The sequence below is a fragment of the Heterocephalus glaber genome, unplaced genomic scaffold, assembly GCF_053883595.1.
Source record: "Heterocephalus glaber isolate CG9 unplaced genomic scaffold, H.glaber_assembly_v1.0 deba00001610, whole genome shotgun sequence".
Classification (NCBI taxonomy): domain Eukaryota; kingdom Metazoa; phylum Chordata; class Mammalia; order Rodentia; family Bathyergidae; genus Heterocephalus; species Heterocephalus glaber.
This window is the reverse complement of record NW_028258381.1, coordinates 30,314,647-30,340,953: the sequence shown is the minus strand read 5'-3', so window position 1 is coordinate 30,340,953 and position 26,307 is coordinate 30,314,647. Positions and strand designations below refer to the sequence as shown.

Sequence of the window (26,307 nt, the reverse complement as noted above, 5' to 3'; positions counted from 1 at the left end):
TCTGTGTGTGCATAAATCAGTTTGTCAGGTTTCTCTTCATCCTTAAGACAAAAGGTTGTTTCAGGTAGTGCTGTGAGATTTAACAAAAATTAATAAAGACATACTGAGTGCCAAGCTATGCACTTTGGGACATTCTTCAATTAAAAAATTGTTAGCTATTTGTCTGTAACTCTAATGTACCAGAGCATTCTGTGTTTTATTGGCAACCTTACCCTCAGAAAGTGCACTGATATTTGCACTTGATCTTGATTGATTAATAAAAAGTTGATCAGGCAAGTATAATAAAATGATCAAAAAGAAACTAGGATGTATTATGTACAGGAACCAACTCCATACATGGAATGTAAGCATTAGTACTACAACCATGTATTAATAAAAAATGAAGATGAAATTTAAGGGGTGCCTATACAGATTTCTATCCACCACGTTTATAAACACGTTTGGATGTATGCTTAATAAATTCCTAATAAAATGAAAGACACTGTCCTTCTCAATCCTTGTTTTGAGGTTTCTTGGGTAATTTATTTTCTGCTCTTGTGACTTCTAGGAAGACAGAAAGTCAGGGGCTGCAGGTTGGTCTCCCTTGTTCTGTGGGACCACAAGTGTAGGGACATGAGCTGCCAGGGGACCAGCTCTGAGAACAGAGGGCCCAGGTTATGTGCAAAATGGCCTTGCAGGTCCTGGCAAGCTTTTGTGCCTTGGCGCCTGCAAGGTACTTGCTGGGTCAGAGGCTCGATGTTAAACTGAGGAAGGAGAAAATTGCTATGATAGTAGAGTAGATGTTTCTTTAAAAAGTCAGAAAAGAAATGCACTTGAGCAGTAAAACAGCTATAATAGTGAAAAGAGGCCTATTCTGGTACTAGAATAAAAGGATCCACTGAACACAATGGAAAGCTAAGAAAGAGACCCATATGTATGTAAAATGTTAACAAATTATGAAGCTATCCATTCATATCAGCAGGAAAACACTTGATTATTGGATAAGCTCTCCACTGGGAATTGGCTCACCATAAGAAACGAATGGTGTAAAGTTGTTAAGTTATCATTGATATACATGTACATTTAGGTGTAAAAACATCTGAAAGCAGAAAGCACTAGAATTTAACATTGATAAATTGCACAGAAACTTCAGGTGAGACAGACTTTATCTATACCTGATATCAAAAACAAGGGCTGTAAAAATATTGGTAGATTTCACTGAAATAAACATTCAAATTTCAGCTCACCATAAGGTGCCAAAAAGAGTCAAGGAGAGGAAGTTACAGACGCTAACAGAGAAAGAATAGCCATATTTATCATTCATTATTATCATTCCTACCACTACAGTCATTTTTCTGTAAAACTACAGGTGGACCAATGGCACAAACACTAAATAACAAATGAATAACAAGTTTTAAAAACAGAGAAAAATATGGATTTCTTTATTGATAATCCTTAAGTGTGCAAATCTTTTAAAATAAAGCATGAAAAGCAGATGGTAGAAAATGAAAACTAATTAAAATACTAATGCCAAATACTTCAGAGCCAAAATATCAAATTCCAATAGATCAAGTATGTACTACACATATGGTGAAGATTTGTTTAAGGCAAATGAACTCTTTTGAATAAATGAGAAAAAGTGAAAACATCCAGACTGTGACAGACTAAAGCAATTACCCGATTATCCCAGCACTAATTGTACCTCTTCCTGGAACTGGGTAGGTAGAACCCAGAGTTCTGCACTCCACTGTGCAGCAGGCTGGGCATTGTGGGGTGAGGCACTGCTTTTCCATATCCTTATGCTGAATGTCCCTCTTGTTACTAACCCCAGGAATCCATTTCCCTGGTGTCAAAATCTTCTATTAACCCTCATTGAAGTTCCCTTTAAAGTCATTTTGTCCCTGTAGAGGGACTGTTATGATTCATTGTGTGATGTTCAGCTGAACTCAAGGCTTCCATATCTCTTTGCTCCTGAAACACACAGTGTTGCTCACAGCTATGTCTACCTTGGCTAATGGGTTCATGTACACAGGTCATGTGCCACTCTGTCTACACTGAGAAAGTAAAACCAAAAGACACCAGCATCCACAAACCAAATAGCTTAGAAGAGCACAGACACTTGGAATGGTCTGGATGAACCCAGGCCACAGATGTTTCCCGCTCCTTCTTGCACCACAGTGTCAGAGCAGTGACAGAAGGAGCAGTGTCCACACAGTCCTGGCCACCAGGTTCCCAACTCCCACAGCAACCAATGCATTCCCTGTTTCCCAGCAGGGCGCCCAGGCACTCACAGCACAAAGGAGAAGGTTGATGGCAGGCACACGTGTGTGAAGATGGGTATTTTCTTCACATTCATTAGCTGTGACCTTTGAAGGTGAGCCAAGTTGGCTGTGGTTTAACGGCCCTCAGTTTCCTTTCTAACACCCTCACCACCCCTTTGGCTGTCCCAACCAGTAGGGGCCGGTTTTACTTTGAGCCTCTTCCAAGAATCAACCACATTTGACACAGCATGGAGACATAACAGGCCTGAGAACTGAGAACTCGAAGCCCCACCAGCCACACCAGCGCCGCCTGTCACCCACTGTGTCCCCTCCTCCCCAGGGCTCTGCTTCATGCTGCTAAAGTTCAGAGTGGCTGAGGTGGATGGGGAAGAAAGGTGCTGAGGGGTTTGAACCCCCAGGGAACCCTGCCCCTGCCTGGCCTGTGACATCAGCCCCACAGAGCTCTGTGTGACATAACTGCTTCCTGTCTGGGGCCTGTGCATTTGCAGTGCAGAAATAGCTCCACTCTGCACTGGGCAGGAATTGGTCTAAATGAATCGGAACCAAGAGACCTTGAAAAGAACAGTGACAAACACATCTTCATTTGTCAGTGGCTCCTTTTGAAGTCAGCACCCCAAGGAAAGAGACATAATCATCATCCCAGGGACAGAAATACAAATGTGTGTAGGACCCTTGGTAGCCATCAGCTCTGAAGGTCAGGCCTCAGCTGTCACAATGTTCTCACCACCTTGTCAATTCAGTCTCATCAAATTGAAGTGTCCATGGCCCAAAGAACTCTTGGTATTTTTAATTTATTGCGTCTACTATGAAAAACAAAGCATGGAATTCAGTAATAAAGAAGGCTGTGTCACGGTGAGTAGAGTGGAGGCTACCAGGTATGACCTCATTCAAGGGCTCTGAGGACCGGACCAGATGTGGTGAACTGTGGACACTGAGGCTGTGAGGATCAGAAGGAAGGGAATCAGGAGGGTACCCGCAGCTGCTCAGTGGGCGCCCACAGTCCTTCTAGGTCTCAGCTCTGCCACCCTGGCAGTGTTAACATTGCCTGGGAGGCGTTAAGGACTGCTGTCACTCATAGTTCACTCCTGACTGGTACCTCAGGCAGAGAGGGCATCTGTAGCTTGTAGAAGTTCCCAGGTGATCCTGCTCAATGGAGAGGCTGAGGAAGACCTTCAGTTTAGGGAAAGAAATGACCTCTATTCCTATTCCTTAAGATATGGTAGATTTTCAAATGTTAATTTATCTTTATGTAGGATCTCTGGAGTAAAAGGGAAAGTAATAATAAGGTGTATTGGTTCATTTTCTGCTGCTATAACAAAACACCTGTGGTACATGACAGGAAAAGAAGCTTGTTTGGCTCCCAGTTTTGGAGACTGAAAGCCCTTGATCTGATGAACCTCATTGTTCTCCTCCCCCAAGGTGAAAGTCTCTGGCTACATTAGGACATTGTGGGTGACACCATGGTGATAGCCTGTGTGAGAGGGAGAGAGCAGTCACATGGTGAGACAGAAAGTGGGAGATTCAGGCTTGCTCTTCTAGTAAGAACTTGCTCTCATGGGAGCCAGGCAGGCCCATGTAAGGACGACTACATTAACTCTTTCCGACACCAGTGTCCCTAATTGCCCCAGTCACCATCTAGAAGGCCCGAGGTCTTAAAGGTCCCATGACTTCTCAACCTCACCAGGCTGGGAGCAAGCTTAGGTAGGGCACATGAGCCTTTGGGGGACACAAAACCACATGTAAAGCTTAGCAAGGGAAGGCAGGAAGCCACTCAGACTGTTACCCGATGGGAGAGGGGGTCTATGGGGATCCTCTCTGGGGCCTTGATGGCTTAGACAAAGAAGTAGACAAAACACATACAAAAGGCAGCAAATGCCTACATTTACTGAAGGTAGAAAAGAGGTACACTCTACAAGGATAAGAATACGCTGGTGAACAGGCTCACAGAGGCTCAAAGATAAGGGAAAGGGCTCTTTTGTATCCAAAGTTCCTGGCTTGGCTTCCCCCTCATACACATAATGCATTGGGACAGTTGTCCTATCAAAACTCACTTTGCCTGGTGCCAGATTGAAACTGCCCTATGGAAAGACTTGCTTGGTTTCCCACCAGATGTAGGACTGAAAATAGCACTTTCCTGGTTGGTCCTGCCAACAGTGCCAGATTCAAATGAGAGACTGAAAATACTGCTTTCTGGTTGGTTCCTTGTACAGTGCTTAGGAGCTGAGTCATTAAGAGTACTGTGTTCTCACAGCAATCCCAAGCTCCTAGGGTAGAGAAGGTGAGCTGGTCCCAGCACCTGGAAGGGAGCTCCCTGCCTCCATCCCAGGCTCCTAGGGCAGAGAAGCTCAGCCAGTCCCAGCACGTGGAAGGAAGCTCCCCTGCCACCATCCCAGGTCCTAGGGCAGAGAAGGTGAGCAAGTCCCAGCACCTGGAAGGAAGCTCCCCTGCTGCCATCCCAAGCTCCTAGGGCAGAGAAGCTGAGCTGGTCCCAGCACCAGGAAGGAAGCTCCCCCGCTCCATCCCAAGCTCCTAGGGCAGAGAAGCTGAGCCGGTCCCAGAACCCGGAAGGAAGCTCCCTTGCTGCCATCCCAAGCTCATAGCACATAGAAGCTGAGCCAGTCCCAGCACCCAGAAGGAAGCTCTCCCGCCACCATCCCAAGCTCCTAGGGCAGAGAAGGTGAGCCACGCAGGCACCAGAAGCACCCGCCCCCCCGTGGAAATGAGAAGACATGTAAATAAGCCTCAAAAACAGACTTCTGGATCACCTATAGCAACCCCAAAGGGAAACGAGATGGAACAATCTAATTCTCAACCACCTGGACTCTCTGAACTGGCAACAAAAGAGGATCTGGGAAAAATGAAATCAGAAATAATTACTCAGATAACACTAAAGATTTTGCTCATGGTGCAAGACATGATTAATAAATCTAGAGAGGACACAGATAAAAAAAAATAGAGGATCTGAGGAATATGATGGAATCCCAACATAGGAAACAAATGGAATCCATAAAACAGACACAAACAGATTTCCAGGAAATTAAAAACTCCATCAAAAGTCTGCACAGCAGAATGAACCAATGTGAGGATAGAATTTCAGATATAGAAGAAAAGATTGCAATTAGTGACCAGGAAAAGAAAAATTGCTTTAAAATTCTAAAGGAACATGAGAAATCAATCCAGCAGCTGCTAGACGATGCAAAGGAGAATAACATAAGACTGATTGGAGTCAATGAAGAAAGAAGAGAGAGTGCAGATGACATAAAAAAAACCTTTTCACAGAAGTGATAGCAGAAAACTTCCCAAGCAGGGGAAAAGAACTTCACATACAGATAAGTGAGGCATATAGGACTCCAAATAGCCTTGATCAAAAACAATCTACACATAGGCATATAATAGTTAGGATTCCAGAAATCCAACAGAAGAACAAAATTCTACAAGCAGTGAGAGAAAAGAAACAAGTCACATACAAAGGAAAGCCCATCAGAATCACAGCAGACTTCTCAATGCAAACCCTCAAGGCAAGAAGAGCTTGGAGTGATGTATTTCAAGCCCTGAAGGAAAACAGCCTCCAACCCAGATTGATGTACCCTGCAAAACTATCTTTCAAAATTGATGGAGAAATAAAATACTTTCATGATAAAGAGTACCTCAGGAACTTTGTGAATATCAAACCGGCACTCCAAAAACTTTTAGACAATACCCTAGGAAAAGACAATGAGGATGACAACCCCAGGAAACCCAGCAGAGTGAATCCATTGGGCATGACAAATTAAATGCAAAGGGGAAGAATCCAACAAAAAGAAAAAGTCATGACAAGGCTTTTAAAACTTTTAACTTCATCTCCCTAATGAGTGTATAATTCAATCTTATTATTGTACTGATTAGTATTTTTCTGATTCTAGAGTTGCACACCTTTCCTTGTGCTATACTGGCTATTTATCATCTTCTTATGTCTACTTTTTAATTGGGTTGTCTATTAATGAGCTCTAAGAATTCTTTATATAGTCTGGTCATAGGTTATATGCATTGGAAATATGGTCTCTTTAAGGACTACTTTTCATTTTAATGATGTCATTCAAAGTTCTAAATTTTGATGGAATCTCATTTATCAATTTTTTTCTTTCGTACATCATGTCTTTTGTATCCTAGGTAGTTCTTGCCTACCCTGAATTCATAAATATTTTCCCTTATAATTTCTTCTTAAAGTTTTATACTTTTAGGCTTTCTTATTTAGGTTCATTGATCCCTTCAAGTTATTTTCATGTATGGAAATAAAGGGTTGAGGTTAAATTTTTATATACAGATAGCAGGTATTCTAGTGCCGTTTGCTGAAAACACTATCTCTTCCTCGGCTCTTGAATTGAGTTTATATTCTATAAAATGTTAATGTTAAATAATCTTTCAAAACTCAGTGGACCATATATGTGCGGTTCTATTTCTAGATTCTCTGTTTTATTCCAATGATCTATATGTCTTTCCTTATACCAACACTGCCTTGATTACTGTAGCTTTAGAAGAAGTCTTAAAATTAGGTACTAAACGTCTTCCAACACTGTTTTTTTTTAACTTTTCTAGGTCCTTTGTACTCCTACATAACTTTTAAATTTCAATATCCAATTCTTCATTTATAGCAAGTATATACAGACCTGAATTTTTATATATACCTTCTGTTTTCTAATCCTGTTAAATTCAAGTACAAGTTCTAGGGGCTCCTAGAGATTTCTTAGTATTTTCTCTGTAGATGATCATTTCATCTACATATAAAGATTTTGCTTCTACCTTGCCAGTCCTATCCTAATTGTGTCATTTTATTGCCAGACTATTTTGGTGGGGCCTAGGTTTCAAAGTTTAATGGACAGATAAAGAGTAAGCATATCTGCCCTTGTTCCCCACCTTAAGGAGAAAGCATTGTATCTTCTCCATTCATATAAGGTGTTTTTTGCTGAAAGTATGGAATACATGTCTTTAATCTGCTGAGAAGTTTCTGTTCTACTTCTAGTCTCCTGATAGCTTTTACCATGTACAGCTGTAGAATTTAGTCCAATACTTTTTCTCCAACTAGTGACAGGATCATATGGCTTTTTCCTTTCCTCTGTTAAAATGATGACTTTTGGGGGTAGATCTTCCAATGCTGAACCAACACTGCCATCCCTATAATAAAACTACTTTCTACATCCTGCCAGATCTGACTTCTAATAGTTTGTTAAACAAATTTCTATCTATGTTCATACTTTTTTCTTCTATTATCTTTATCTAGTTTTAGGATTACCACAATGTTGAGTTCCTAAAATGAGGGGAGAAGTGTTCCTTCTTTTTTCTGCTTTAAATGTTTGATATAATTTATCAGTTAAAATGTATATGAGCCTGCTGTTGTCATATAGGTAGGTTTTCAAGCTAGGAATATACTTTCTTTAATAGGTGCTATTCAAATTTTATATTTCCTCCAGAGTTAGTTTCATTAATTTGTCTTCCAAGGTACTTCTTAGAAGTTGTCAAATTTATTTCAAAAAGATTTTTGTAACATGCTTTCTATATCCTTTTAAATTCTGTAAAATCTGTGGTAATGTCTCCTAGATCTTGATATTGTAATTTAAAAAATGTATAATTGACATTGTATAACAGGAAGAAAAGATCTAAAGGTGCAGGGGAAACGGGAAGGGTGGGGGAAAGGAAAGAAGGGAAAAGAAAAAATATGAGAAAAGGAAAAAAATGGAAACAAAGTCTTTGCAAATAGGGAAGGGTGGAGAGGGTGAAGGGAGGGCAAGGGAAAGGGAAAAAAGTAAGAACCAAGAGACTCATGTAATGGTACAAGATCCCAATGATGAATGTAACTGTATTTTACACCTAAAATGTACCAATAAACTTAATGGGGGGGGGTAAAAAAAAGAGTACTGTGTTCTGCACGTCCTCTGGCTTTTCATGACCTTTGACACATTCCCTCCAGTTAGCTGTCTGGTCTGCCCACCCTCATCTACCTCAAGAACACAAGTCAAAATTCAGAAGCAGGCTTTACACACCAAAGACAAGACTTTGTCCTCGGCACTGGTGTCCATTTGAGCCTCACCTTCGCTCTCTCCCACACCTGCAGCAGGTCACCAAAGCTAATTTTACCAGGAATTCCCCTGCAGGGTTCCAGCTCCTCCCCTCTGCCTGTCCAGGTGGCTCTAGCTCCAAAAAATGAGATCTTAAAAGAGTCTAAGTAGTTTCCCCTTCTTTAACATTTATTTTTTCAAAACTAAGTTTCAATGACAAGTTCATACTGCTTGTCCAATGGAAAGACAATACAGTATAAACACATAATTTTAAACTTAGAATTAAAATTAGAAATGCCCAGTTTCTTGTTGAGGTTGTGTTGACTCCTGGCAGTGGGATGAGGGGCCGCTGCAGGCTGTGTGCAGCTCACTCCCAACCACACTTTCAGATGAGTGTGCAAGGACAAGAGCACAGGAATCTAAAGGGGGGACGTTTCCCTGCATGGGAAAAACCGGTCCATCATGCACCCCTGCATTCATACCTCTCTTCATATTTCAAAAGAATAAAAAATAAAATATATGCAGAAATGAAACCAATAGCGTAAATTGTATAAGAAAGCTGAAGTGCAGTATGGACACCAAATAAACACTACTCAGGACCCTGAGATGATCTGACCTCACCCTGTAATCTGATGTTGCTGCAATGATTATTCAGGTGGTTCAGGGGAGGAGGAGTGGAAGGAACTAACACTTGCTGAGTGCCTATACATGCTGAGGACTGTGACAGTGTATTTCACTATTCCTCTGAATGACGCTGACAGGTAGGTACTGTGAGTTCTGATTTACAGGAGAGGAAACTGAAGCTCATGGAGGTCATCCACATGACTAAAAGCTTAGCACAGCACATGCCACCCAGTAAGCACTGAATAAGTATCATTTGAATGGGTGGCAGGAGACACAACTAATACGGAAGAGCCAGGATTTGGACTAGCTCCATCTTGCTGCAGAGCTCACATTACTTCCGTCACGGTTTGCTGCTTTCCAGGTGAGACTGCGCAGGATCATGTTAAACTGCTAAAAGAGATCACTGCCAGTGTTAAAGGGTAAGGAGGTCAGCAACTTATGATCTCCACCTTCACATCAGAGCTATGTCAATCTCAAAATGTGTGCTTGTGAAAGGATGGAAAAAGAAAAAAGCAAAAGATTTTCAAGGGCTTTTACAATTACTTAACATTCATGGTACAGGGAAACAGGAAAAAATCCATGTGAAACCATCATATGCATATGTAACAGTTTCTTAATACAGCTCATCCCTTTTTTGTTGAATTCTGCCAACTTTAAAACATTCCCTATGAAAACATCATCCAAAATGTGTTTCTCTAATTTTATGAATGTTAGGTGTTAGGTATTTTTTCTCTGCTCCATACTTATAGCAAAAACATTATTGGAAAATGCTAAAATAAATGTGGTGTTATTTCTTAGCTGTTTTGTATCCTATGTTAAAATATTTTACAACTCTAAAGGTTGAAAAAATAATTTTAATGGGTTTTTTGCTGTATATGATTGCCTGTCTACTATAATTGAACTACCTATGGAATTAAAGCATTTTGTTATCTCAAGTATAGAGGGCCAAGAACGTGAGGGAAGTACAAATATAAAAACTCCAAAATGATTAACTTCAAGGAGATGCACATTAGAGTATTACAGATTTGGCATATTTAGCATTTACCAGGCAGAGAAAAAGGTTAAACTCTACTCTGCATTTGGCTACTACATCTTCAAGACAACCACTCACTCTCCATTATTTTTCAAAGCATTATGTGGGGTAGGTTTTTATTGTGGGAAAAGGCTTATAAACCACGACCTTCCTCATCCAAGACGAAACAGAAATGACTTACAGATCAGCATTACAAAAGATGGGGGCTGGAAACAAAGGCTGCATCCAAAAGGTCACAGGGCCATTAAGAGGGAAAGACCTTTGTTTCATTCAAGATCTAGCATCTGATAATCTCATTGATAAATCTAACTGGATGTTCCTTTCTGATTATGTTTAGTCACAAACTTGGTTGTATACTGTAACAATTTCTATTTTATCTGGATATTAAGTGAAAAACCACTGGGTCCTAAAGACAGGTTAGTATCTGTTGAACTTGGGTTGAAAACTAATCAGGGGAAATATTAACTGTTTGGGTAAGCAAATTTCTAGAGATTCAAATATTACCAAAAAAGACCAAGCTTTTTAAAATTTATTTTCATTTATTTTTTATTTTTTTCATACCCAGGATCGAACTCAAGACCTTGCAGTTGCCAAGCAGGCGGCAGAACCACTGAGCTAAATCCCCGGCCCATGTCTTTTTTCTTTTTTTTTTTAAACACTTTTAACTAGGAAAGTTACAAAAAATCTTACCTGAGAGTTAGTAAAATTATCTATGTGACAAGCTTAACAAGGCTGACATTCAATGGAGAACAATAAATTTGCCTTTAGCAATCAGAAAAACTTTAGGCCATTCTTCATCTCTTATTTTAAGCATCTGCTATTAAAGCTTATGGTTTTAATGAATGTTAAGTGTGTCTTTGATGCCTTCTTTGCATCAGAGGATGCTGGTATAGTCTCTTTCTCGGTTAACCTTCAATACTCTGTACAAGGTGTTCTGAAACACGATGGTGAAGTAAGGCCTTGCATCCCTGAGCAGAGTGCTGCAGAGGGAGGGGTTTGCTGAGTTGGAAGGGTCTTCCAAGTCCCAGATTTCCAGCATACTGCAACCCGGCCTGAAAAGAAAGAAGATGAAAATATTCACATAAAAATGCATTCATACATAGAAAAGTGCATAAATCATAAAGAATCTCTCAGATTTCCAGAGACTAACTTATTTAACAAAGATTTTAAAGTATCATTTGTAAAAAACATAGGTTTAACATTTAGAAATAATGAAAGCGAAGACTGTTGCCTTCCTAGGTCCCACTTAACCATATCCTATGACATGTCCTAATAACAATGGTTCAAAGTACTTTCAGAAATATGTATTTAGAAGCTCACTTTTAACATGAAACAAACACATTTTCTAAGTATCATCACTATTCAAACATAAAGGTATAGTACATCTATGGAATGAGATGATTAAAGAAGAACTAATAGAATTCCTGATGAAGTCCATGGTCTTGAGCACAAATTGCCTTGGATTAATAGGGAAACATACTCCACAGCAGAGAAAGGAAGCTCTCAGGCCACGTTTGTTTTGTTCAACCCTTTCCCATTTGGGTGGTTCTGTGAGCGGTGGCTCTGAATGAGATAATGTTCTCCCTAGAGAGGAGCTCTGCATGGAACTCATCAAATGGAAGGAGGCAGGCAAAGTTAATTTTTAACATCTACATTTAGTTATAATTTAGGTACTGTGAAATTCACCCATTTCCTGTGTAAAGTTTAAGTATGGCCAAGTGTGCAGAGATGTGTAAACACCACCCTGGTCATTCTACAGAGAATTTCCGTCATTAACAGGTTCCCCTGTGTCCTTCCGCAATCAATTTCCTTCCCCTAATATGGCCCCAGGCCAGTACAGGTCTCCTTTCTGCCTTACACAATCCAGAATTCCATACACACACATTCGGTAAGCTTCATTTCTGCCTTCTCTACCTTAGCCTTTTTTTTTTTTGAACCAGGGATCGAAATCAGTACCTTGTGCTTGACAGGTAGGCGCTGTGCTGCTGAGCTACATCCGCCGCACATACCTTATCATATTTTTAATGTTTATATCTCAGATGTTGTGGTGCCTGTAGTTCCTTCATTTTCATTGCTAAATAATATTTTGCTCTATGCAGATGCCATTATTTGATTATTCTTTTGCAAGTTAATGATCATTTGAAGTATTTGGGGGTTTTGGTGATAATAAAGGAAGTTTCTATGAAAACTCATGGACAAGGATTTCTTGGACTCATGTCCAACTAACATACATTACTTGTCTTAGTCATAGAATTGCTGGGCAGTATGGTAAACGTAACTTTGTAAGCAACTTCAAAATTGTTTTCCAAAGTGAATGTAATATTTTCCATTTCTATCAAAAATGTAAGGGAGTTCAAGTTGTTTTACATTCTCACAAACATTTGGTACTTTCAGTCTTTGTAATTTCATTCATTCTATTGTCAGGCATCATCCAAAACATCTTCTTAGGTAGAATGTCTGCTCAAATTTGTGTTGCTTCTTACTACTGAGGTGTAAGACCTTTTCACAGATTCTGGATAAAAAGCCTTGTCTGACTTTTTGCAGATTTAATAATGCATAAATGACCGATAATGACTCAATATATGGCACATATTTAGTTTAGAATTTGATACACTTTATCGAGTATGTACCTGTGAAATCATGGCCAAAAATAATGAATCTATCCATTTCTCCCACAATTTCTCTCATGCCTTTCAAAATCTTACTCCCTGGTCCCATGCAACTCCCCTTCCTGGGGAAACAGATACCTGCTTCTTGTTACTGCAGATTAGTGTGCATTTTCTGGGATTGTGGCTCGCTTTCTTTTCTTTCTTGGTCGTTTTCATCAAAATACTTATTTTGATATTTATCCATATTTTTTGTATCAAGAGTTCAATCTTTTTCATTGATGAGTAGTGCTATATTGTCCAAACATTCCAAACACCCATTCACCTGTCCATAGATATTTGGGGTGTTTCCAGATTTTGGCTATTGCAAAACTGAGCTGCTGTGAACATTTATGAACAATTGTGGGTGTGGATGTATGCTTTCTTTGATCTTGCCTAAATGTACATAGTAGGTATAAGCTTGATTTCTTATGAAATGGCTAAACTGTCTTACAAAGTGGCTGTACCATGTTACAGTCACAGAAGCAGTAAGAGTTGCAGGTCTCCACAGGTCCACAACACTTGCAAATCTTTTTGTAAATTTAGTTAATATATTAGATATTTAGGGGTATCTCATTCTCATTATAATTTAATTGGGTTGTTTCTAAGTTTTGAGAGTCCTTTATACATCTAAAGTTCTTTATCAGACATAGGTTTTGAAAATATTTTCTCCCAACTGTGGCTGATTTTTAAATTACTCCTAATGGTGTTTATAAAAGATCAGAGTTTACAGTTTAATGATCTCTTATCAGTGGATTCTCTCCCAGATCATGTTTATGGTATTGGATCTAAGAAATTTTATCAGCTGGGTATGATGGCACATGCCTGTAATCCCCGCACTCTGGAGGCTGAGGCAGGAGGATCACCACAAGTGTGAGGCCAGCCTGGGCTACATAATGATTTCAAAACCAGCCTGAACTACATAGTGAAACACTGTCTCAAAAAAACAAAACAGACCAAAAAAATGACATCTTTCCCTAACATAAGGTCACAATGATTTTCTTCCATGTTTTCTTCTAGAACTTTTATATTTTTAGATTTACAGTTCTATGATCCACAGTTAGTTAAGTATTATATATGATGTGGAGTACAAATTGAAGTTCTTTTTTTGCATAAAGGCACCCAGTTGTTTAAGCACTACTTGTTGAAAAGGCTCATTATTCCACTGAAATGTTTTTACATCTTTGTCAAAAATCTATTGTCCTTATGAGTATTTTTTTCTGGATGCTCTCATTTCATCCATCTATCCTGACTCCAAAAGCACCACTGTCTTGGTTATTGTAGTTGTATAATGAGTTTTGAAATCACATCATATTAGCCCTAAAAAACTGTTCTCCTTCAAAGCTGTTTTGGCTCTTCCAAGTCCTTTGTACTTTGTCAATGAGCTAGAGAATCAGCTCTTCAAATTTCATTGACTGCAATTGAATTGAACTTGTAGATCAACTTAGGGAGAATTGACAACTTAGTATTCACAATTTTGATCCATGACCATGGCACATCTGTCCATTTATTTAGGTATTTTATTTCTCTCAATAATGTTTTATCATTTTTAATGTGCAGGTATTATACATCATATATTTAATATTTTTATGATTGTAAATGTCATTTAAAATTTCAGTTATAGGTTGTTGTTATGTAAAATTAGAAATGATTTTGTATCCTGTATTTTTGCTGAAGTTACCTATTATCTCTAAGAGCTTTCTGGTACATCCACCAGATTACTTATAGATGATTAAGTTGTATCTGAAGAGACAGCTTTATTTCTTCTTTTCCAAGTGATATGCCTTTCATTTATTTTTCTTGCTTTACTCCTTTGGCTGTATCAATCAATACAATGTTTATTGGTGGTAAGAATGGAATTCCTCTTCTTGTTTCTGACTTCAATGAACTGTCTTTTGTCTTTGACTCTGATATAAGTTGTACTTTCTTCATAGATTATCTTTACCAGGTTTAGCAAGATACCTTCTATTTGTAGTTTCTAAACATTTGGGGATTTTTAACATAAAATGTTTTTTACTTATTCTTATTTTAATTTCATTATAATCAGAATATATTTGTATGATATAAATCATTTAAAATGTATTGAGAGCTGTTTTATGTCCATAATATGGTCTTTCTTTGTAAATACCGTAGTCTATTTACACCTAAGAATGCCTACAGTATGTTCTTGAGTGCTGTGTTCTATAAATGTCAATGAATTCATATTTGTTGATAGCATCATTCAAGTCTTCCACAGACTAGTTAAATTTCTAATTATTCTGCATATTCCTAAGAGGGCTGTTAAAATTTCTGACCATATCATGGGTTTATTTTTTCTTTACAATTCTATCTGGCTTTACTTGATGTATTTAATAATTGTGTTATCTGGTACATCAGTGTGTAAGGCTGCAACATCCTATTCAAAAACAGACCCCTCTTCATTATAAAATGACTATGTTTAACTGGGATAATATTCTTTACATTCACATGTAGTTTATCTCATAGTATAATAGCCAGTCCAGCTCTCTTTTGACTAGCAGTGGCAACATATGTCCTTTTTCCGTCTGTTAACTTTTAACCTGTTCATTTCATTACCTTTAAGCAAATTTCTTGAAGGCAATATATAGTATGGTCTTACTGTATTATGTAGTCTGCTGATTCTTGATTTTTATTAGTGATGTTTTGTCTTGTACTAGTTTCCTACTGCTGCTGACAAATCACCATAAGCTTTGTAACTTAAAACAAAATATTGATTCTCTTTCAATTCTGGAGGGAAGAAGTCCAAAATCAAGATGTTGGCAGGGCTGGAGTCATTCTGGAGCCTCCAAAGGAAAATCCATTTCCTTTCCTTTTCCACATTCTGCTTTCACGGTCACATCACCACCTTTGCCTCTGACTCTTTTGCCTCCTCTTATAAGGACCCTGTACTTACACTATTCCTACCTGGATAATCAAGGTAATTTCACATCTCATGAGCATTCATTTAATCACAGTTCCTGGGTATTCGGACATGAACATCATGGAGGGGCCATGATTCAGCATAAAAGAGATGTAAGTCTATCATGCTGCTATCTGTTTTCTATTTGTCCCATTTGATCTTTATTCCACTTTTTCTGCCTTCATTTGTATTAAACATTTTTTATGATTCCATATTAAACTTGTTTGTTGACTTGTTAGCTGTAACTCATTGTTTCATTATTTCACAAACTGGATTAGCAATTAATAGTATATACTTTATAGATAATTCTCAAGGATGTTTGGACTTGTAAATTTTGTTTTTTCAGGGAGAGTCTTCCTTTGTAGTTCAGGCTAGCCCTGAACTCACTATGTAGCCCAGGTAGGCCTCAAACTCGAGGCCATGCACCTGCCTCAGCCTCCTGAGTGCTGGGATTGCAAGTGTGAACTTGGCTTGGACTTATGATATTTTGACTTCAAGATGCTATGAAAGAGATATGCACGCTGTGGAATCCATACTCTGACGTTTGACCTTTTCCCAGACTAGTGACTTGTAATACAATATTCTTTTGAGATGGCTGGCAAGGGCAGTCAGCCACAGTGGCCAGTTAGCTTGCGATGGGAAGGGTAAAAATATGGATCTTCTAACCATTATTTTGTTGTGGCTGGCCAAGGATGTTCAGTATGTTAAATGATTTTTTCACTTAGGATACTTTCAACTTACAATGGGTTTTGGGGGGGCATAACCCCATCTTAGGTTGAGGAGCATCTGCACTGAATTGCCAGCACTGTTTTATATGTTGTGTTCCATCTTTTCACATCCCACCACCTTGACAACACCCATCTGAGCAGGTATGTGAGATATTTAACACTTTAAAATAGGTTTTATGTTAAATGATTTAACCAACTGTGCACTAATGTAAGTGTTCTGAACATGGTTAAAGTAGTCCAGGCTAAGCTATGATGGGTAGTAGTACAGGTGTATTAAATGTACTTTTGGCTTACATTTTTCACATATGATTGGTTTATCAGGGTGTAACCCACTGTAGGTTGAGAAACATCTGTATGTATGTTATAAAAACCTTACAATTGTATATTTCTACCCCCCCAGACATATCCTACTCACAGTAAATTTTAATTAAACATGCTATAAATGCCACAATAAACTTATTTTCCCTTAATCAGATGATTATCTTTTCTAAGATTTACACAAGGAGAAACTCTTCTAACACTGGCCTATGTGGCGCCATCTGCATGGCTACTCATGCCTTCATGTTTATCCATGTTTCTGTACTCTGCTACTTTCTTTCTGCCTAAAAGGCTTTAGTTTGCATCTCTTGTAGTGCAGGTCTTCTGGTGAGAACTTTTCTTAGCACTAGTATGCTAAGAAAAGTCTATTTCATCTTCTTCATTAAGATAGACTTCAACTGCACACAGAATTACAGGCAGCATATTTTTCTTTTCGTACTTTAAAGATGATCCACTGTCTTTTTTCAATTGTTTCTCACCAGAATGTTCTGGCAACTCTGTATCTGTTCCACTGTCTATACATTATTTTCTAGCTGCTTTGAAGATTTTTATTTTGATCGCTTAAGAAACTTAATATTATGATCCGAGGTATAGTTTTCTTCATATTTCTTACCTCTGGGGTCTATGGCCCTTTTTAGATCTATGTATTTACAGCTTTTGTGAACTCTGGGAAAATTTACACCATCATTATTTCAAATATTCACTTCTCCTCACTCTACGGGGACTCCTGTGTTACAGGTGTATTAAATCACTTGAAGTTGTCCTGCAGATCACTGATGCTCTGTATAACTGCTACTACCTCATCTTCAAGTTCACCAATATTTCCTTCTTCCATGTCTTATCTGTCATTAGTATATGACATTAATTTTACCCAGTATATTTTGTATCTCATATTTTTCATAATTAGATGATCAGTTGGGATCTTTAAAAACTGTTTTCCCCTCCTATGTCATTCAGCCCCAGGGTCCTCCCAGCTTTCCTGCTGCCGTGGCTGACAAGGAAGCAGCTTTGATGATGCAGTGGAAGAACATGTGATCAATGAGGACTTCAAACTACGGAAAAAGAACAAGCCTTTTCTTTATGATTTGGTGATGACCCATGCTCTAGAGTGGCCCAGCCTAACTGCGCAGTGGCTTCCAGATGTAACTAGACCAGAAGGGAAAGATTTCAGCATTCACGGACTTGTCCTGGGGACACACACATCAGATGAACAAAACCACCTTGAGATAACCAGTGGACAGCTCCCTAATGATGATGCCCAGTTTGATGTGTTACAGTGAGAAAGGAGAATTTGTAGGTTTTGGCTCTGTTAGCAGGAAAATTGAAATGGAAATCAAGATCAACCACGAAGGAGAAGTAAATAGGGCTCCGGAACACTTGCATCATTGCAACAAAGACTCCATCCAGTGACGTTCTTGCTTTTGACTATACAAAGCATCCTTCTAAACCAGACCACTCTGGAGAGTGCAACCCAGACTTGAGTCTCCATGGACAACAGAAGGAAGACTATGGGCTTTCTTGGAACCCAAATCTCAGTGGTGGGCACTGACTTAGTGCTTCAGATGACCATAGCATTTGCCTATGGAATATCATTGCTGTTCCAAAGGAAGAGTGGTGGATTCGAAGACCATCCTCACAGGGCATACGACAGTAGAAGCAGATGTTTCCTGGCACCTGCTCCATGAGTCTCTGTTTGGGTCAGTTGCTGACGACCAGAAACTTATGATTTGGGATACTCAGTCAAACAACACTTCCAAACCAAGCCACTCAGTTGATATTCACACTTGTGGAGGTGAACTGCCTTTCTCTTTCAGTCTTTATAGTGAATTCATTCTTGCTACAGGATCAGATGACAAGATTGTTGCTTGTGGAATCTAAGAAATATGAAACTTAAGTTGCATTCCTTTGAATCACATAAGGATGCAATATTCCAGGTTCAGTGGTCAGCTCACAATCAGAGTATTCTGGCTTCCAGTAGTACTGACTGCAGACTGAATGTCTGGGATTTAAGTAAAATTGGAGAAGAGCAATCTCCAGAAGGTGCAGAAGATGGTCCATATGAGTTATTATTTATTTATGGTGATCCCACTACAAAGGCATTTGATTTTTCCTGGAATCCCATTGAACCCTGGGTGATTCGTTCTGTAACAGGAGACAATATCATGTAAGTGTGGCAGATGGCAGAGAACATTTATAGTGAGGAAGACCCTGAAGGAAGTGTAGATCCAGAAGGACAAGGATCCTAGATATCTCTTCACTTGTGATTTTAGACTTTAGACTCCCCTTTTTTTCCTCTCAACCCTGAGACTGATTTAACACTGGTTTTGAGACATACAGACCTTGTTCAGCTATCTCTTCATAATAGATACCATCAATAATACTATATTAGTCTAAAAAGTGGGTGTTTTCTACATATTAACTGGAGTACTTGATTCAGCAAAACCAGACTTATACTTAAATCTCTTCAGGAATGTTATACTAACAAATCTAGGTCTAAAGTAGCTAAAGGAAGGGGAATATAATGTGTTATTCGTTTTTCTACTTAAGATATATCCCCAAGTTTTTCTGACTTTTTCAGGCTAGAGCGAGTAAGGAATAGAGCCAAGTGAGGTTAGGTGTCTCAGCCATGAAATATGAGTACTGTAAGATGTCGTTTTTATTCAGGGATTAGGGGAGAATCAAGTCATAGATTCCTACCGTAAATCTTCATACCTGACTTTCCAGGATGCGTATTTCCAAATGTAGACCAGTGTTCTCTTGGTTTCTTCAGTTAAGTCAAAGCTACACATTCCTTCTTCTCCATATAGTTTTGCTTGTTAATGTATTTCTTGAGTTGTTTTCCTATTACTCCTTTCCTTTCTGTGAAATGGTTTTTGTTGTTATTTTAACTTGGACCACCAAGTTGTGTTGTATGTTTTTACTTGACAGTTGTGCCTCAAGGGTGATTTGTTAGCTTTTGGTTTGAAAGTTAAATTAATCCTTGATAAGAGTTGCTTTTTTAGGAGTTAGTCCTTGACCACTAGTTTGATACCATCTCCATTTTAGGTGACCTGTTTCACCAGCATGCCTGTTACTCTCCATGAGTAACTATGTTAGTGTTTATAATGCAATAAATTCCTTTTCTACATAAAAAATGTTTTCCATGTTTCAACTTTTTGGCCATATGAAACACAATTAATTTAACTGTTCTAATGTCCTTGTCTGCTAACTCTAACATGAAAAATATATTTTTGAATTAGATTCTACTTAAATGACAACATAATCTTACTTCTCCAGGTGAAATTTTTAGCCAAAATACCAGGTTAATAGTTTAATGAAATTTATTGAAAATAGAAAGTCTTGAAGAATCAAGACTACTGTAATTAGAGTGAAACATTTGCTGCTTTAGAATATGACACATGATATAGCATAGTGTTAATACTCACTTGGTTTTCCAAATACACCATGATTCTTCTAAAACATAATAATTCACATGTAACGCCAGCAATTTATTTCTCACTTCTTTCGCAGATTTTCGACTATATACTGAATAAGCTATTTTTGTTCGGGCCCTTTAAATTGAAACAACAATAATTATAAGAAGAATTTTAAATAAATGATAATAGACTAAAGAAAACTGGCTAGCAACTTGAAGTTACAAGCCTCACTGGATGGAGTATTGATGTACATGAAAATAATATGCTTACTTTTGAGATTGCCCTTTCCACATTCCTCCTTCGATTTTGAATGTGCTAAAACTTAGAGCAGTTTGAATTTTGCATATTCTGCTTGTTAACTTACAGCTTCATCTAAAATTGTACTAGCAGAATAAGAGCTTAGGATGTAAACTGTGCTTCAGATAATCCACAAAATTAGTCTGGACATGGAATAAATAATTCTGATAGAGACTGAATATAGTGAAAGGTTACTTCAGTGGAGAATTTCATCTATAGAAGCTCAGAAAAATAGGTGAGTTGAAGTTGAATAAAGCAAATACAACATGTACACCACAGACATCTAGGGTGTTGGAACAGGTACAAAAAGCACCTCAGTGCTGGGGATGTGGCCCATGGGAGATGCGGCCCATGGGAGATGCTTGCCCAACACGTACAAGGCCCTGGGTTCAATCCTCAGCAGTGCAAAAGAAAAAGGTAAAATAAATATGTACATAAAAAAAGAAAAAGCACCTTTCAGAATCACAGGTGGTCACTAAGCTATGGTACAGGAGATAGTTTGGTCTTAAGCTGGAATTCTTATAAAGTCTTGAAGAACGGATCATTTGTACATTAAATGTTACTTAGGATTTGGGACATAGAGGATATCTAATCACCACAACCAGACATAAACCTTTAAAAATTTACCTCTAACAATAGACCTAACAAGGAAAGATTACCCAGACAACTAACAGAATGATCAAGATAAGTTTTAAAAAGCAGCCATGTAAAGAACACAAAACTTTTAGCCCTCAATGTAAACTACAGTTTTCACATTCAGCTTTGCCTGATGGAAGAAATATTTTAGATCTTCTTGGTGGCTAATGACTTCTTTAAAGAGGAAAATAAAGTATATGAAATTTGCCATATTGCATGCTTTGATGAAAATTTAAGGTAGCCAGCCTCCTTTCACTGCTACTTATGAGTTCTCCTGGAAAACTAATTCATTCTCATCCTCTCTCTCTCTTTCTCTTCCCCCCCCATATATGTCACATGTATATACATATACATGTGACACTTTTCACTAAGCAAAAATAAAGTTTTCCTTTTTTCACTCTTCTGACATTTATTAAAACTGCTTCAGAGGAACCCAGCTTATACTATCATTTTTGGATGTTTACTACATATTTTTCTCAAACTTCAAAGATGAATATGAGGATGAGAATGTGCGCGCACACGTGTGTGTGTGCGTGTGCGTGTGCATGTGTGTGTAACCATTCCCTGTCCCTAAGCACCAGCAGCAGGCAGAGCGTGAGTCAGGGCGAGACAGTCAGTGGTTGCCAACCTCAAGTCTGCATCCTCGTAGTGTGGGTGGTTCACAATGGGGTGCAGTGTGGACAGCTTGATGCTCGCCATTGTCTGCATGGTGCCTGCAAAAACAGCATCTGAAAAGCAAGAAAACCAAAAGTTAAACTTATCCACAGTATTTGAATTCAAATTAAGAAAGATGAAGCATATTTAAATAAAAACCACAGGGTTTTGGGTGAAGGTCATTGGTAGAGTGCTTGTCTTGCATATTCAAGGCCCTGGGTTCACTTCCTGGAAACACACACACACACACACACACACACACAGTAATCATGGACATCATTCTTTTTATTCACTCCGTATTTACTCATTGCCTGCTATTCTAACAGCTCACTTTTGTTACACTGGTGCTAGGGTCCGTGCTCAATATTGTCCCAAGGATTAAGTGATTCCACCCGCACGCCTCTATGAGGGGAGAGCTACACTTCCCGCACAGGGGCAGTGAAGTGAGTCACCCAGGCTGCACACACAGAGGACGCACCGCTCAGCCTCTCGGCCTCTTCCTGCCACGTGGGAGCAATGCACAGGAAGCGGGACAAGGGGATATTTCATATCTTGCAATGAAGTTAAAGCGCTTAAAATGCTAGGAGATGAGAGACTGCTATGAAAGGCAAGTCTCAGGGTGCATTTTCTCAAAGGACGCCATGTGTTGTGAAGAGTATGGTCTTGTGGATGTGCCAGAGGACACTGCGGTCTCTCCTCAGATGGTCTGAAAATACTCATCATTATGTTCTCTTTGTTTCCTCTGTCTGAGTCTAGATCATTCATACATTTCATCAAGCCAGTTCATTACTTATTAGTGGTACTTTTTGAGTGCTGTGTATGCATTTGGTCAGAACTAGGAATATATCAAAATCTACCACCTGCCATCCGTTTCCATCTTGTTTATTGGAAGACCAAAAGACCCAAAGCTTACTTTCTGACATTTTTGTATGATAAATGTTCATGTAATTAGGAAGGTTATGATTATTTTTAATCAGCACAATAAAATCAGTAATAAAAACAAGGCATGTTATTCAGGTCAACCGAAACAACTGAATGTTTATTTTCAACTATCACAAGTATTCTCAGTGTTAACTTTGAAGGAAAACACAAAATATAGTATCTATGAAATGCCGGTAACACTGTATCACAACAGACTATTAGGCCTCGCCTGGGAAACACTACAGTTCAAATCTGAAGCACAGTTTGTACTTAATGTGTATTGCTCCACACTACTGTAAAGCCAAGCAACTGTAAGTTAACTCCAGTAAGTCCAACTACACACACACACACACACACACACACACACACAAACACATATATAGAATGCCAACTGGTTAGAACTACATGTGTTGCATATGGGTAAAAGTGAGAATACATATAACTGAGTAGTTACATACCTGGTCTGGTATTGTATTTGATCCATTGTAGAAGTTCTTCCTGAGGCAAATTAGTAAACTCTCCTCGTATGCTCCACTGATTACGGAGGTTTGCACAGCCTTGTATTGACATCACTGTTAGAATGCCAAAGATAACACTCTCAAAATGAAATCTTCGAAAAAGCCAGCCAAAGAGCTGAAATAGATAAACATTTATTTATAATTCTTATAAAAAGTGTGAAAGTTCAAATATAAATCCTCACCTTATTACTAAAGCCAAGGCATATGACGCTTTGCTATCAACAAACTAAAGCACATAATTAGCATCACCTATTGCTTAAGAACAATGAATATGTTTGAATTACTGAGTCCAGGTAAAATGGAGCTTTCTCTCTCCTCAAAATAATTACAGAAGGAATACCTGATCCTTCTAGCATTAATTTGCAATCAAGGGTTAAGATTAATACATTACACTGAAACATCCTAGAACTCAATCCTTTATCATGTGGGGTTGCCTTTTATGAACATCTTGATTAACTAGGAAAAATCTATTAGCAGTGATATGTACCACTCAGGAAAACAGGCATCATGATATTTTCAGACATACTTAGGTGCTTAGAGGTGACACAATTCTAGCTAATTTATCTAGCTGTTCTGCACATTAGACACAGGAAGAGAACCACAGAACTGACAGCTTGTCTTTGGATTCTCTGAGCCAAGCAGGACTATGCTAGAGCAATTGCTCAGCATCTGCTCAGTACTCAACGAGTATTGCAGGGTGGCTCTGGAGGGCTGGAGGCTGTTTGTGGACCAGACACCAACAGGGAAGGGAAAAAGAAGGGAAAATACTTCTCACTCATCATAGCAACATCAGCTACACTCTAGGAATCATTTTCAAAGCCATCCGATGTCCTTTTGCATACTCAATAGTGAGTCATGAGCTATCATTTTAAATAATTTAGGTTAGCTAACTTTAAAACACAGTATTTTTATGTTTTAGATTACTCAGCAAAGCCCCGGTAACTGTACCAAAGTTGCTATAGTTCTCACAGTCCAGCTGCACAACAATGGACACCTTACCCGTTGAGAGCAGATCAAGGAAGCCATAACACACATGTGCGGTGTCAAAAACAGCTTCAGTCTCAATATCAAAATGGCAAGGGCAGCAAATGCTAACAACTGCAATGCGTGAAAAACCAGCTATAAAATACAAAACAAAATGACACTTTCACTTTATGTATTTTACAGCAAATAAAGTGTATTAAAACTATTAGTACTTAGGCCAAATCTAACATATTACTATGCCTATTACATTTATTCATTCAACAAAGATCCACTGAATGCCTGTTATAGGCCAGGCACTGTTGTGGGGCTTCAGATGCAACTCTGAGCAATTTTCACCCTTGAGAAGCTGAGATGTTAGTGGGAAACCCTGGAGAGAAGAGTCAACAGAAATTCATTACCAGTGCTCAATGACTCAAGCAAGGCAGCACCCTCATGAATTATCTTTGAACTAGAATTTAACCCAGTAGCCTACTAGAGAATAAAATGAGAAGACCTTTACCTCACCATGTTCAAGGAGCTGTTTTCTGGAATAAAACAAAAATATTATCTATTTACTGAATGCTCATTACCATATGATTATTATTTTTTTTTTGGTTTTTGGTTTTGGTTTTTTTTTTGGTACCGGGGATCGAACTCGTGTCCTTAAGCTTGCGCAGCAGGTAGCGAAACCACTGAGGTAAATCCCCAGCCCTAACATATGATTATTTAAGAACAGCTTCATTTATCCTCAGATTTTTGAAATTTGATTTTCTCTAAATGAGTCAGGAGCATAAATAAAGATAGAAATTAAATAACACTACTAAAAACTGTATGAATTTAAAAGGCATATAGTCATCCTATATAATCAAAAAGCTATTCTTTAGTTAAGACAAAATGGGTTTTACAGATTCCCAGAGGTTGTTGTACTTCTAGAAGAATAAATGAATAGAAAGACTTTCTATTAAATATTCAAGATATGTACAATAAATATAAAACTTTGCATAACTACTGCTGTCATTTTGATTTTTCATAACTGAACATCCTTGTACATAAATCTTGGTGAGCATCTCTGAATATTTCCTTAAGATAAAGTTCTACAATAAAAATTATTGGGTAAACAAATTTTTTTTTTAGTTCCAGAAAAGTGATCTGGATCTACTAAATACTAGAGCCACTCACTGTGTAGTGAATACTGCAGGAATAATACAGCTATCATTCTTATCCTCAGAGAGTTTATGTTAGTTTCACAGAAGAGGTAAGAGACTATACATTTAATTGTTCCACTGAGTATTTTATAGAAGTTTTTATGGGTTGCAAGGGCCTTCCAATATGAATTTGGGGTAGGAGAGAGAAGGGAGACCGCATTCAGAAGAAATTCAATGGCACAAGGACCTGCAGATGTAACTAAGAGTGCTCCAGGGGCAGCAGAGGTCACCACACAGCTGCCACGTGCTCCTCAGCCTTTTGTTATCAAATTAAATACCCCAGATCTGTCCTTATGTGCCTGTTTTCAAGGTGCCCGGCCCCCATCTGACCAGAACCAAGTACAGCGGGTCTGTCATTGCCCTTCTTTGGACATGACTTCAACAAAGGTCTTAGTCAGCTCTTGTGAGAACCACACAAAGCTGCTAATTAAAAATAAAAGTGTAGGGGCCGGGGATTTAGCTCAGTGGTTTCACCACCTGCTGCACGAGCGCAAGGACCCAAGTTTGATCCTCGGTACCAAAAAAAATAATAATAAAATAAAAACATAAAAGTGTGGAGTATAAGATGCATGAAAACTATGTACAATTTTCATTATTTTTCTGTAAATCTAAATCTGCTCTTAAAAATAAAGGTCATAAAATAAAATGACATACTATAAATATAAAGCGTAATTTGAGGTAACATTTCCCTCAAAAGGAAGTTGCTGTCACAATTTGCTTTCTATGTCTTTTAGGTGATTTATTTATGTGCATTTATTTCATAAATCATGTTATATTTTGTTGGCATTTGTTTATGCCTTGATTCTGGTTACTTCCCTGAAACCGCTAAAAACTGTGGTACAATACAGATTTAACAATAAATGTAGTAAAAACTTTTTCATAAATATTCAGCAAAACAAATAAATATACCCTCTCTAAAAGTGAAAAAGAATAGTCAAAATAAAACTGTAACTTACTTCTGTCTACTGACTTTAACTTCTATGTGTTAAAATTAAATCAATTTTAGTTATTTCACAAACATAAATATTTCCAACACAAGTGAAAATACAAAGAAATCTGTAAGAGCAGCAGTCTTTCCTTAAAACATGCAAATATGGCACCTGTCTCCTTTCTTAATCATAATGGTAAAGATTAATGCA

General features: G+C 38.3%; 2 protein-coding genes and 1 pseudogene across 12 annotated transcripts in view; 1 reads left to right on the top strand and 2 right to left on the bottom strand.

Moving 5' to 3' along the window:
• Positions 1–2,376, bottom strand: part of LOC110348246 (uncharacterized) — a 143,795-nt gene extending 141,419 nt beyond the window's left edge. The window contains exon 1 of the mRNA XM_087195830.1: positions 2,271–2,376. The gene's annotated coding sequence lies outside the window, so the exon portion shown is untranslated. The remainder of the gene's footprint in view (positions 1–2,270) is intronic.
• Positions 2,377–10,469: 8,093 nt separating this feature from the next.
• LOC101726216 (putative C-mannosyltransferase DPY19L2) overlaps positions 10,470–26,307 on the bottom strand; it is a 59,492-nt gene continuing 43,654 nt past the window's right edge. For 8 of the 11 annotated variants that reach the window (XM_087195819.1, XM_087195820.1, XM_087195823.1 and 5 more), the window contains 6 exons: positions 24,484–24,508; positions 24,000–24,119; positions 22,941–23,115; positions 21,536–21,635; positions 19,984–20,109; positions 10,470–11,002 (listed from right to left, as the gene is read on the bottom strand). In XM_087195819.1, the coding sequence (XP_087051945.1) occupies positions 10,825–11,002; positions 19,984–20,109; positions 21,536–21,635; positions 22,941–23,115; positions 24,000–24,119; positions 24,484–24,508 (724 nt within the window). In that variant the 3' untranslated portion in view covers positions 10,470–10,824. Of the gene's footprint in view, positions 11,003–19,270; positions 19,418–19,983; positions 20,110–21,535; positions 21,636–22,940; positions 23,116–23,999; positions 24,120–24,483; positions 24,509–26,307 lie in introns of all 11 variants that reach the window. The other 3 variants (XR_015445273.1, XR_015445274.1, XM_087195821.1) reach the window with 2 other exon arrangements.
• LOC101711735 (histone-binding protein RBBP4 pseudogene) lies at positions 17,457–18,911 on the top strand (annotated as a pseudogene).